The sequence below is a fragment of the Centrocercus urophasianus genome, unplaced genomic scaffold (assembly GCF_019232065.1).
Source record: "Centrocercus urophasianus isolate 14NV4802_14NV808 unplaced genomic scaffold, USGS_Curo_1.0 seq_28, whole genome shotgun sequence".
NCBI lineage: Eukaryota > Metazoa > Chordata > Aves > Galliformes > Phasianidae > Centrocercus > Centrocercus urophasianus.
In genome coordinates, this window is record NW_024884844.1 from 13,923 (window position 1) to 26,406 (window position 12,484).

General features: G+C 56.2%; 2 protein-coding genes across 2 annotated transcripts in view; both read left to right on the top strand.

The window, feature by feature from the left end:
• The first annotated feature begins 344 nt into the window (after window positions 1–344).
• LOC122164871 (motor neuron and pancreas homeobox protein 1-like) lies at window positions 345–7,254 on the top strand. Its single transcript, XM_042827311.1, has 3 exons — window positions 345–768; window positions 4,975–5,135; window positions 5,644–7,254. The coding sequence occupies exons 1-3, from the start codon at window positions 345–347 to the stop codon at window positions 5,956–5,958; spliced, it is 900 nt and encodes a 299-aa protein (XP_042683245.1). The 3' UTR covers window positions 5,959–7,254.
• Window positions 7,255–9,769: 2,515 nt separating this feature from the next.
• Window positions 9,770–12,484, top strand: part of CFAP65 (cilia and flagella associated protein 65) — a 15,538-nt gene continuing 12,823 nt past the window's right edge. The window contains 8 exon segments of the mRNA XM_042827456.1: window positions 9,770–9,831; window positions 10,180–10,346; window positions 10,586–10,785; window positions 10,910–11,055; window positions 11,210–11,432; window positions 11,698–11,963; window positions 12,148–12,348; window positions 12,422–12,484. The exon segment at window positions 12,422–12,484 is cut by the window's right edge and continues 357 nt beyond it. Coding sequence (XP_042683390.1) covers window positions 9,790–9,831; window positions 10,180–10,346; window positions 10,586–10,785; window positions 10,910–11,055; window positions 11,210–11,432; window positions 11,698–11,963; window positions 12,148–12,348; window positions 12,422–12,484 — 1,308 coding nt within the window. The 5' untranslated portion in view covers window positions 9,770–9,789.

The following is a 12,484-nucleotide window of genomic DNA, read 5'->3' on the forward strand; positions in this document are numbered from 1 at the left end:
GAAGAGCAGGATCGGGCCCCGGGGTGTGCCGAGGGGCTGCGGAAGCCGGGGGAGGGACGCCGGGCCGACGGGGGGGGCCGGCGGGGAGCCAATAGGGAGCTGGGGCAGGTGGAGGGGGGGGTTAAAACCCCCCCGTCGGCGGCGGGCAAGCGAGTGCCCGGGAGGAGGAGCGGAGAGGAGGGCTGCCCCTGAGGGCAGCCCCGCGGAGCGCGGCGCGGCGGGACCCCGCGAGTGAATGCCCGCCGGTGCCGGGGTGGTCCGGGGCTGCCCGGCCGGGCGCTGCCCTGGCAGCAGAGCGGCGGGAGGAGGCACGCTGTGTTTCCCCGGGGGGGGCCGGCCGGGCCATGCACAAATCCATGGAGAAGTCCCAAAACTTCCGCATCGAGGCGCTCCTGGCTGAGGAGCCGCCGCGGAGCGCCTCTCCTCCGGGGCTCAGCCCCGCAGGCAGCCCCGGCCCCGCCGGCCGCACCGACACCCCGTCACCTCGAGCTCCCCAGGCTGCCGCCCCCCTCGGCCCGGCCGGCTTCGTCCCCAAACCCGGCTTGCTGCATCTCCCCGGCCCCGGGCTGGGCACCCTGCCGGCCCTCTACCCGCCTGCCGTGTACCCGCTGCCGGCCCTGGGGGGCCAGCACCCCGCTTTCGCCTACACCGCCTTCCCACAGCTGCCGCCCGGCGCCGATCACCTGAAGGCGGCAGTGACCGGTTCCTTCCCGCTGGAGCAGTGGATCCGAGCCGGGATGCTGGTGCCGAGGCTCTCCGACTTCCACGGTGAGTGAGCCGGGAGTGGGGAGAGATCGTCCCGTGGGGCAGGACGGGGCCGGGGGCTGAGGTTCCTCGGGGACACACCGGCGTGGATCGGGAGCACCAGTCCTAGCCCCGGGGCCATGCCGGTCCCGATGCCCGCAGAGCGCGGCAGTTCTTAGGGGAGCTTCGGAGGGGGGCTTCCGGGCCGCCGCCCGACAGCCGCGGGCTCGTTGGGCTCCGCCGCTGCGAGATGGAAACGAAAAGACGAAAGCGGGGAGACCAGCCTGCACCTCGAAACGAATAAACGCCACCCGGAGTGGTTGGGAACGAAGCCCCGCTTCCTGGCGCGGTAGTGGTAGGGAGGGATGAGCGACTGGAGGCGGCCGGAGCGGGCAAGGGCAGCACTGGAAGCCGCTGCGTGCTCTGTCCCTCGGCAGAGCGGGGTTCTGTCATTGGCACCACAGCGGGGTCGTCCGGTGCTGCCCTGCGCTGGGTGAGTGGGGGCCCGGGCACCCAGATGGCGCAAGGGGGCACTTGGCGGTGGGCTGCCAACAGAAAGGCCGGGGGGTTGTCAGGTTCTTGAAAACCTGGGAGCCGTTTACAGACAAGGAAAAAAACGAATGAGAAAAGAAAAAAAAAAAAAAAGTATGGCCAGATAAGTCTGTTAATTAATAAGCTGGCTGGGTGAATAATAGCACAAAAGTGGAGAAATATAATGAATCGACCCATTCTTTGCTGCTTCCTCAAGTTACATCAGGTTGAAGGGAAAAAGACTGTTCCCTTCCTGTAGTGGTTCTCCCTTGCCCCAGGTTCTGCCCCAGGTTCTGCCCCATCCCCAGGCTGTGGGATGGGGCAGATTCTGAAGTGGTCGTGACACTGAGGAGAGCAAAGCTGTGCCTTTGGTTCTATGGGCTGCATCCCCTAGGAGCATCAGTGACAGAAGGAAAAATAATCTGTCATTGCTGGGTGAAGCACCTTCACCTTCCTGCACCTTCCTGCTCCTCTGCAGAGTCCAAATTGGTGCATCTCAGCATCCACATAGTTTCATGTATGGCTGTGTTTCACCAGAGTAGGTTCCCACACTGTCCCTGCACTCTGAGCTCAGCTTCTGCCTGGGGTAACGTGGGCAGTTTCCATCCTGAATGCTTTCAGGGTTTCTTATGAATTCCTTCCAAGCGGCCCCTCTGTCAGAGCATGGAGACCAAGGCTGGATGCAGATTAGGAGCTGAAGCCTCCCGGTAGGAGAGGGATGAAGCACTGAGTCTGCAGCCAGTCTACATGCCTGTGCCTCCTTATCGACATTGCTCCTGACTTGGGACCTGTGCTCATCCTGGGGTTCTGGGCATCCTGCCCCCTTGGTTCCTGTGTCCTGTTCTTTCTGCCATATAGGCACTGTGGCCAGAGCCTGGCCCTCATTCTCTACTAGCTCATTCATCTTCTCCTTGTCCCATTCCATTGGAATCATTTAAGATCTCAAGGTTTTCTCCAGCTCTTAAGGGCTTGCTGCAAGTTTCAAAAGGTCTCTTTCCAGCATGTCTTCTCTGTTCCTGGGTCCTGCCCAAGCACTCAGCCCATGGATGGACAGATGTACTGCCTGGCTGATGCTTCCAGAGGCTGAGCACAGATTTCCACGCTGCTGCTTGTGGCCATGTGTATCTCTCTGGGTAGAAGTGGGCAGACACCTGGGAGAGACCCATCTGGAAGCCTCCTTGGGCTTGTTTTGGGGTACTCCAAGGCAGCTCACTTTGTCCTGTGTTCTTGTTCTTAGAAGATTCCAGGCCTGAACCATGAATGGTTTCCTCCTTTGTCTGCACATGGAGGTGTTGTGCAAGCATGATGCATGATGTGGTTTGGTCCCTGGAGAAGGAGCAGGACAGCCCCTAAGCTGGAGCAGCTGTGGGATGCATTGCATGTGCTTGCTCCGCTCTCATCTGCATGTGTCGTGGGGTTGGGGTGCAAGGCACTGGGTAGGTGGCTCGAGGCAGTGGGTCCCTGCATGTGGCTACTCAGAGAAGCACTCCTGCCGTTGTATCTGTGGTGCCTTCCCTACCAGCCGCTGCTGCAGGGGCCTCTACTACTGCAATGCAGAGTGAGATGCTGGTGGGAAAGCTCTGCATGCAGGAGCAAGAAGGTCTTGGATCCTCTGCTGCCAGCCTGGGTCCCTGTCCCCAGGGCTCAGACCCCCTGTGGCTTCCTGTCCATCCCCCCAAACTGCACAGAGGGAGCGTTAGGTGCCAGTGTGCTGCATGCATCAGTGGGAGCTGTGGGTTATTTGCCCTGGCTTGCAGAGTAGTGGGAGCAGAGAGCAGACAGCTGCTCTGGCAGAGATTTGTAGGAGCAGAGTGCAGTGATGCACAGCTACAGGATGGGAGATGCAGGAAGAGCATAGGGCTGCCTGCTGGGACTGGTGCTTGGGTGTGTGCCTGGGGACAGACTGCATAATGGGGCTGTGGGACTGCTCCACTCAAGGCTCTTGTGTCAGCAATGGAGAAACAGGGAGCAGCAGGTTTGGGATGTGCCCTTATGCTGTCCCACAGAAAGCAGGCAGAGCTGCTGGCAGTGGCTGTGATACTGGTGGGACCACCTGTCCTCCCAGCCCTGACATCTGGAGGAACACCTCCGATGCTGGCTGGTGCTCATTTCCTCTCCTTTATCTGCCAGCCCACAAAGCTAAGTGAGGTATAGCTAAACAAAACAAATTAAAACGAAGTGGGTTAATAGCAACCTTGGATTAGCTTTGTTATCAGGTAGATAGAACTGTAACAAATAAACCAATAATTCTTTATAAGCTTTATCTAACTAGCCAGGAGGTAGCTATCTCACAGAACTGGGCTTGGGGACATTGCTCCAGGGCAATCAATTTCTTCACTGATGTTGCAGCCAGATGCTGGACACCCATCAGTGGATTCTGATCCAGCCAAGCTGAAGGGGGATTGAGGCAATCTCTGATCCTCGGGGAGATGTCTGGGCTGAGAGAATCCCTTTTCAAGCAAATGTGTGATGCTGAGGCAGTTGTTGGTCTTTTTGGGGGAGAGCCTCCCTGAAGTGTTCCTTTTCCTATGGGATGGTGGTGGGGATGGAGATATTCACAGCTCGGCTGGCAGAGACCTGGAGGATGCTGTCTGTTCCCTGTGAAGGACATCCCAGAGTGGGCTGAGCTGTGGGCTGGTTGGTGGCTTGGAGTGCATGTCAACAACAGAGGGATTTTAGGGTTGGGTTGGGTTTGGTTTTGCCAGCAGCGGGTGGGGTAGGAGGCAGCACGGACTTCTAGGGATGTTACAGTCTGTGATGGTCACCATTGTGCAGAGCATGGACTGGAGACGCTAAGGTGGAGTGACAGACAGAGGGACCATATTCCAGCAGCCAGTCATTTGGGTTACATTCCACTGGTGTTTATGAGCCCCGGCTCTGCTTGTTTGACCCGTCCCACCCTGTGCCCACGTACCCAGGATCAAACCCAGATGGCGCTCGGTTAATGCCCCTTCATAAATTCCTGCGCTATGCGTCACCACTGTGTTTGTGCAGGGCTCGGGGGGCACTCTGAGATGGGCAGGTCTGGATCAAAGCTGGAATCTGTGGGAGATAACGTTGGTGGGTGCACTGTGCCCTGCAATGAGGGCGAGCCCCTCCGACAGCCCTGCCCTGTGCTGTCCCCAAGCGAGGCATGACTGTGGGGCTCCATCTCACACCACACACTCTGTCTTCCATACGTTCTGGCTGGGGAGCAATTCCCTGCTCAGACGAGCTGGGGAGCAGTGGGACTCTGCGGCTGGAGTGTGGGATGTGGTGGGGGTCTCTCTGTGCCTCTCCAGCCCTTTACTCCCAGCTGCAAACCTGTGTGTTTGGTTGCTGCTGCAGTGCTGGGAGAAGCAGTAAAGCTGAACGTGCTGGGGACAACAAAGCGAGCAGACAGGAGATAAGCAGGGATCAAACACGGCGCAGAGCCACCCCACGCGGGCTGCTCAAAGGCCTCTTTGTTCCTCCTGCTCTGGGCCGGTGATGATAGCAGCCCGGTGAGGGAACCCTCGGCGGTTGGGCAGACACCTGTGCGTCCCTGCAATAAAAAGCAGCGTTAATTTCAGCCACGGGACTGATCCTGCTTGCACACCAAGGGCTGATAACATATCTTGGCGGCAATAAAGCCATAGTTGGGTGGGAGGCGATGGAGGAGGGCTGGCAGAGGGCTGTTCCCTGCTGTCTCCTGACCCTGTGTGTGCGTGTGCCCCGCAGCCACCCCGCAGTCTGCCTTGATGGGGAAGTGCCGCCGGCCCCGCACCGCCTTCACCAGCCAGCAGCTGCTGGAGCTGGAGAACCAGTTCAAGCTCAACAAGTATCTGTCCAGGCCCAAGCGCTTTGAGGTGGCCACGTCGCTGATGCTCACTGAGACACAGGTACCTCGGGATGGGGGCAGAGGACTGCTGGGGATGTGGGATGGGAAGTCAGGGCAGTGCTGATGTCCCTCCCTTGGCTGCCAGCAGCCCCACTGGCACCCCTTTCCTGGGAAGAGCTGCCCGATGAGATCCAGGCCCTTCCCTTGCTAAGGCCACCCCAGAAACCTCGTTCCACCCACCATTGCATTGCAGTCTCTCCTCATCTCTCCCTACACTGTGGGTGAGGGCTTCTCGTGGGGTTAAAAGTCCTCTTTTAATGTCCCTGTGCACGTGTGGTGACATTCTGAGGATTTGGTCCCCTCTGTCTCCTACCCCCTCATGCCAGTGTGGGACAGGGACAGCCCCTGGGAACTTCCAGAGCAAAAGCACTGCAGGATGCTACAGCAAGGGCAGTCCAGGGGTGCTTCGATACAGGGCAGGCCATGGGGTGAGTGGGGATGGGTTGGGGTGGGAGGAGTGCTGATGGGTACCCATGGCTGTGGTGTGATGGCTGCTCCCTCCTGAGCAGGTGAAGATCTGGTTCCAGAATCGCCGCATGAAGTGGAAGCGGAGCCGCAAAGCCAAGGAGCAGGGGATGGCAGTGGAGCCCGAGAAGCCAAGGGGGCTTGGCAAAGCTGACGAGAGCCTGCTGCCCAGCCAGCCCCAGGGACAGGCTGGTGACAGCCCCGAGTTTGTGGGGTGCAGCCCCGGATCGGGTTTCCTGCGCCGCAGCGCTGAGCTGGGCTACAGCCCCGACTCTTCCTGTTCAGGGGGAGAGGAGGATGAGGAAGAGGAGGACGATGAGATGGGCACTGCAGAGAGGAAGATGGGCTCTGTGTTGTGAAGAGGGTCCAGGCTGAGGAGTTGGAGGCCTCTTGGCTGGCAGACTGTGCCCATGTACAGCACGGGGCTGAGAGGAGCCTGCCCTCCCTTTAACTTATGTGTGTTTGGAGTCTATTTAATGTGTAATTATTCCTGTGTGTATTTGGGGGTTTCCCCACATCCCTCCCCTATAAAGCTGTTATCCGGATGCCTCTGCTTTTCCTTAGGGGGTGGAGCACTGCTTCTCCTGCCCCCGTGCTACCCTGTCAGTGTCTTGCTTGGGAACAGTGCCAGGGTCTTCTTTAGCTGCAAACTGCCCCTTCCTGATGGCAGGGCCATGACCCCCCCTCCATTCTACCCTTCCCCTGGGTGGTAGGGAAGGATGGTGTACAGCATGCGTGCCTGTTGCTTCTCCACTGTGGTCTGTGCTCTGCTGGGCTGCCTGTAGGCAGGGCAGCAGTGGCACCAGCAGCTCTCCGGACACCCAGCCTCCCTGTGTGGCACTGTACTTGTCCCATGGTGATGTCTGATCCACTCTCAGCCCCATTCTATGATTCTCTGAGGACTGTGCTTGTTCTGTCTAGGCTTGGATCAGCTCATGGTAATGGGATGACAACAGCCACCCTCTACTGCCTCCCTAGGAGCCATGGGTTAAGCCATGACACATAAGCAAGCAGGGCTTCCCTTTTCCTTGGGATGCTGAAGGGTTCTGGCAGACCCTATATATAGGAGTGTGTGTGTATACGTGTATATACATAATCCTTCCCCTATATACCTGTCAGTGCTTCCTTAGGAGATGCTGTGACAGAAACACAGGTGGAGAACCAGGGGTTGGGGACAGAGGGAAGGGTAAGAGGAGTGCAGGAGTGGACAGCTGTGCTGTGTGGGGGCACAGTGACCCTCAGTGGCTGCTGGCAGCTCAGCAGCTCTCCCTGGGTGCCAGGCATCCTGGGCACCCTGTCCAAAGGTGTGGGGTAGAGAGGGAAAGAAAAGACAGGAGAACAGGGAGCACCAGGAAGGAGGAGGGGAGCTGGAGGGATGTCACAAGCTTAAAACGTTCACCTTGATGGGCTGTGACAGCTTTAATTTCCAGAGTACAACCATTAAAGTGATGGATGGGAGGCGTCTGTCCCACGCCTGCCACACACAGGGGCTCGGTGGCTGCAGGAGGGGTTGTTTTGCTGCTGTTATTTATGAGATTGTTTTTGCAGGAGCCAGGCACTCATCCAGTGCTGGGGAACTCAGGAGGGGTCGCGGCTGCAGGAGGGGTTGGGGTGCTGATTTACAGCTGCTCACTCGGATGACTCACAGTGTAAACACTGACAAATGCCATTAAAGCTGCATCTCCTCCCTGCCTCTGCCCTAGATCCAGCAGCCCTGCTCTGTGTCGTGCTATACCATGAGGGGTTGTCCAGGTGTTCCTGATGGGGACATGAAGGTCCCCTCCATTCCTTCATCTGCTTTCACCCAATTCCAGAACTGCTTTTGGCAGCAGTCACAGCTTGTTGCTTGGGCCACTGATGTTCCAAGGGTTGGCCTTGCCCCACTGAAGTGCAATCCCATCCCCATGCCAGTGCCCTCCAGCCTATTGCATCCCCCACACACGAGGTACTCCCACTCCTGAGCCCCACAGCCCTCTCCCCCACTCCTCCTATGCACCCACACTTCTTCACTGCACCTTTGCTTTCAGCTTCATTCCATCTCTGCCCCCTATCCAGCACCTACCCAGATCTTCTCTTCCCCTTAGGCTCTCTTTGACCCCCCTCCACCCTGCCATCACCCCAGCACCCCTTCATCTATCTGTGCTCCCATCTGCTCCCTGTTCTCCCCATCTGCATTCTGCACCATCTGCACCCCTGTCTGCCACCATATATATTGTGACCCAATCCATCTCCATCTTCCTGTCCTATCTCCTGGTCTACATCTGCCCTCTGCACCACTTCGACCCCCACCTCTGCACTTCCTTATCTGTCCCTGCACACTTTGCATTTCCGTGTATGCCCCCTAAGCCACACGGGCTCCCAGATATGCTCCCTGCGTCCTCCTATCTGCACCCCCCTACTTCCCCCACTGCATCCCCTATCTGCCCCCTGCACCCATGCATCCCGTCTGCGCCCTGAAACCCTATATCTGCCCCCATACACCCCTACCCGGACCCCCTATATGGATCCCCTGCACCCCCTCCCCATTCGATCCCCCTCACCCATCCGACCCCTCCGCACTCCGTACCCTCTCCTTGTCCCACTGCTGCCCCCTGGCGGCCGCAGCCACGAGCAATTTGATCCGGGGCGGCCGCCGTCGTCGCTACGGGAAACGACGCCGCCGCGTCCGGTTGCCATGGCAACGGGAGTGATGCTACGTGGCGCTGAGCCGGAACTGGGAAGCGAGGTGGGCTCAGGCAGAGGGAGCCGAGCTGTGCCCCCGTGCTGTAGGGAGTGGGGCCCTGCTGCAGAGCTCTCGACGGGGCTATAAGAGCAGTATAAAACCCTGCTCTCCAAGCTGAGATGGGCCCAGCTGGGAAATGGGGATGCCAGGAATCCCTGAGGAGGGGTGGTTGAGCCCTAGGGGCTCCCGGGTGCTGGAGCAAGGAGCCTGGCAGAGGAGTGGTGTGTGCGAGGGTGCTTTCCTCTCATTCCTCAGATGCTGGCTCAGGTGCAGGGGGAACCCCCCAGCCCGGACCTTCTTCAGAGGCGGTGCTGTGGCTGTGTCAGAAAGGTGAGTGCTGAAACCAAGGGTGTTGTTGCCATGGGTGGATTTACAGGAAGGGCAGGGGAAGGGAGACAGCTACCGTCTCTTTAACCCCTGCTTCTGTAGTTTCTGACATCCAGAAGGACCCCACAGGGCTTTGGGGACTCCTGGGACCCTGGCACGGGGTGGCTCTACATCCCTTGCCAAGGCCACAAGCTTTTAGAGCAAGGCAACAGCTGTGGGGGTGACTTCTCCCAATTTCACAAACTGCTGACATTCCTGTTGCAAATTCCTAAGCCACCCTCAAGAAAGGCAAAGAAGAAAGGCATATTCTGGGGCATTGAAGTGGCAGAAACACTCCAATGGCGTGGCTGGGAGCTTGGAAAAGAGGTGATCAAACATCTGGTTCTGAAAAATGTTCATGAGAAAACCCAGAAGCTGAGCTACAGGTGTGTAGGAAGTTTCTTTCTCCTTTTCCTCCTCACCCTCTCACTGCATCTTCATTCCTCTGCTCCATCCCGCTCTCTGATCCACCTGCCTCTCTTCCCTTGGGCTATGCACTGCAGGCTGTGTGCACGCTGGCGCAGCAGGGCAGAAACCCACTAATTCAGATGCACAGCCCTTGTTCCCAGCAGGAGTATTTAAAATGAAATGCCTTTTTAAAATTCGGTTTTGCTGATACTTCTGTCTGTGAGGCATTTCCAGTCTAGTGAGATTTGAATCGTGGATGTATGCCAGCCAGCCGCTAGTGTGTCCTGAAACCATGGCTCCAGGGAGTTCTGCTGGGTGCCAGCACTCCCTGTGACCCTGCCTGCTCTGAGATTCAAATGTTTCTGCCCTTAGTAAGAGTTTGGCTCGCACTGTGTGGCCTGGGAATGTAAAGCACAGTTTAAGGAAGGGGCAGGTATTTAGAACTGGGAATGGATTTTCAGGACACCTGGGTTCTGCCTCTATTTGCTGAGTGACTTTGGGGTCAGGTTCCTAAGTCACTTCTAACTGTGGGGCTTTGGAATCTTTTAATACTTCATTCTCTTTTCTGCTACCTAATAGAACAAAAGCTGTATGGCATCAGACAAAATGTCCTGTTTTAATCTCGTTATCCAGATGTCCTTCCACGCGGTTCTTCATCACTGTTTTTCCCCAGCCAATTGCCCTGAGCCCTGGCATGTCCTTAACCCTGCCCATCATTTTCCGGCCCACTGAAAAGGTAAAGTGGCAGCATCTAATCTGCTCTCAGTGCCCTGCTTGGCTTTCAGGGAGGGAACCTGTCCTTTTGGGAGATTCTAGTGTAGGACAGCATAACTCTCCTGCAATCTCCATGCCTCCAACAGCTGGGGGAGCAATTTGCCTGTGGTTATGGCTGGCAGTTAGGAGAGGTCTCCTTGCATAAAGTATTCCCAATTTGCCCATACTGCCTCTCACCAATGTCAGTAAAATAAGGCATTTGAACTACTTGTCCCTGGCTCGATCCCAGAGATCAATGGGATGAATTCAGTGCAGAAATCCGCTAGAAGGAGCCCATCTGACTGCTGTCTCCCCCCACTTCTCCATGCAGAGGGACTACGAAGACAGCATCTGCTTTCAGAAGGCTGAGGGTGAGTTCTCTGTCGCCCTGCGTGCCATGCTTCCACGTCCCTGCCTGTCCTTCCCAGCTGTTGTCCAGTTGCCTCTCTGTGCTGTGCACAGCACCGCGGAGACGACATTCACTGTGCGCAATGTGGGGTGAGTGCCGTGTGGCTGAGCTGCCCCTCTTGTTTTGGTCAGATATATGACCACCTTCTTGGGCTTCCCATTCTCTAACAACTCCCCAAAGTGTTTGGCCAGATGCATTAGATGTTCTGATGTTCCCATTGCTTGTTTCACATCCTAACTGAGCAGCCCATTGGGAAAGGCCCATCCTATGCACGATTGCACAGGCAGAATGGCTCCATTCACCTTCTCCAAACGTCCTTGCTTCCTAGTGACCTCATCACAGTGTTTGCCTGGGAGACACCCAGCCCGTTCTACATGATTCCTGAACATGGCATGCTGAGCGCAGGTGCTGAGTGCACCATTAAGGTGCTCTTCCAACCCAAGGCAGCTGCGGTGTGCAACGTAATAGCAACCTGTTTGTTTGGTGTTGAAGAAAAGCAAAAGAGAACCATGCAGCTTAGAGCCCAGGGTTAGTCATTCTTGTGTTTAATGCTCATTAACATGTATTGTCCCTAACCTTAGGGCAGCATCCCACAGGGATACGTGGAGGTGCTGTGCTTGGAGGTGATGCTGTGTATGATCTTCTTTCACAGCCAAATACCCCTATCTGCAAGTGAATGTGCCAGGGGAACAGCACAAAAGCAGACAGCCTGGCAAGTTACAGGATGTGCTGTGCTTCGGGTCGGTGCCAGTAGGCACAAGAGTGGAGAAGTTTGTAGAAATCCTCAACATGTCTGTGGTATGTGAAGAGGGAGACTGCTTCTTGTAAGAGGGTGACAAGTTGGCACATGTCCCTGAGAGATGTGGTTTAGGAATCTCCTGTAATGCTGTGAAAATAGCCCAGGTGGGAGCATGAATAAAATGTGATGAGCCTGTTTCTTCTCTGCTTCCAGGTTGATGCACCATGTACGATAGAAAGAGCGAAAGACCCTCTGCTCCTAGATCATGTCTTCTCCTGCAACGTGTCCCATGCTGTTGTCCCTGCCAAAGGGAAGCTGGCCTTGTGCATACAGTTTCAGCCACAGGCAGTAGGAGAGCACAGCACGGATTATTTCACTGTCACACCCACTGGGTGCCTCCAGCAGACCGTTCTAAAGATGGTTGGCTCATGTAAAGGTGAAAGCTTCCCACCTTTCCACTTTCCTTTCAGCCCTGCAGGGGAAGTGCTAGTGCTTGGGGAATAACTAGGTACTGTCCCAGCCCTCAAAGATGTACCTTCTATTGCCATCCATGCCATCCCTGGGGCACTGATTTAAATTTACACTGTCTTGAGATGTGAGATCGTTGGAGGCGAATGTGAAGCTGCTTGCTGGGACTGATGGGTTTGCTAATGAAGCCATGCTGGCTGTGAAAGATTGGTTGTGTCTTCTTGTTGTTCTAGGCCCATGTGTGTCCCTGCACCAATCCTCTGTAGACTTCAACTGGATCAACCTTGGGGAAAGCTCAATGCAGACGCTGAAAATCAGCAATGTCTCAGATGTCCCTGCATACTACCAGTTTGATATTGATGGCAGAGGGAGCGTCTTCTCTTTGGATCGCCCCTGTGGGGTCTTGGAGGGCACAACAACCCTCGTGCTGAAGGTGATCTTTTGCCCTGCTCACCCCATCAGCTACCACCGCAGAGTAGTGTGCCTCGTTCATCATCAGGTAAGGGAGCAGCAGGTGGTATCACCATTGCGAGAGCTCAGAAGGTTTTTGCAGTGTAACCCACCAGGGCTGGTCTCTCAAAGCTAGTAGCAAATCTGTATGTCTCTATAAGCTCTAAGGTAAATTTCAAGGAAATCATAGAAGGGCAGCTTATTTTGTACAAGAATTTCTTTTGTTTTCCCAGGGGCCCCTGTATGTGGACTTCTTTGGTACCTGCCATTCAGACACCACTAAGCCAGCCATCCTGCAGGCGAGACACCTCTCCTGGTACCGAACCAACACGGTGAGGGGGCTGACCTTCTATCCCCCTGATATCCTGAGCATGATGCTGAAGGATGGGAAGCTGCAGATGGATGAGAAGAAGGCCCTCATGCTCCTTCCTCAGGTATGAGCTGCTCTCCCTGAAGTCCAAAGTGCAACATTTACCCTGCACACACCAAGATGCTCCCATCCTGTAGATCCCTCTGGATGAGCCCCCCAAGGAATACACTGAAGCCAGCTCCATGAGTGAATATTTCTGT

What these genes read in the sequence shown, in the direction of transcription:
- LOC122164871 (XM_042827311.1), top strand. Translation starts at nt 345, where the DNA reads ATGCACAAATCCATGGAGAAGTCCCAAAACTTCCGCATCGAGGCGCTC. An exon ending in GAGGCTCTCCGACTTCCACG is followed by an intron (nt 769 to 4,974) that starts GTGAGTGAGCCG and finishes TGTGCCCCGCAG; the next exon opens with CCACCCCGCAGTCTGCCTTG. An exon ending in TGATGCTCACTGAGACACAG is followed by an intron (nt 5,136 to 5,643) that starts GTACCTCGGGAT and finishes CCTCCTGAGCAG; the next exon opens with GTGAAGATCTGGTTCCAGAA.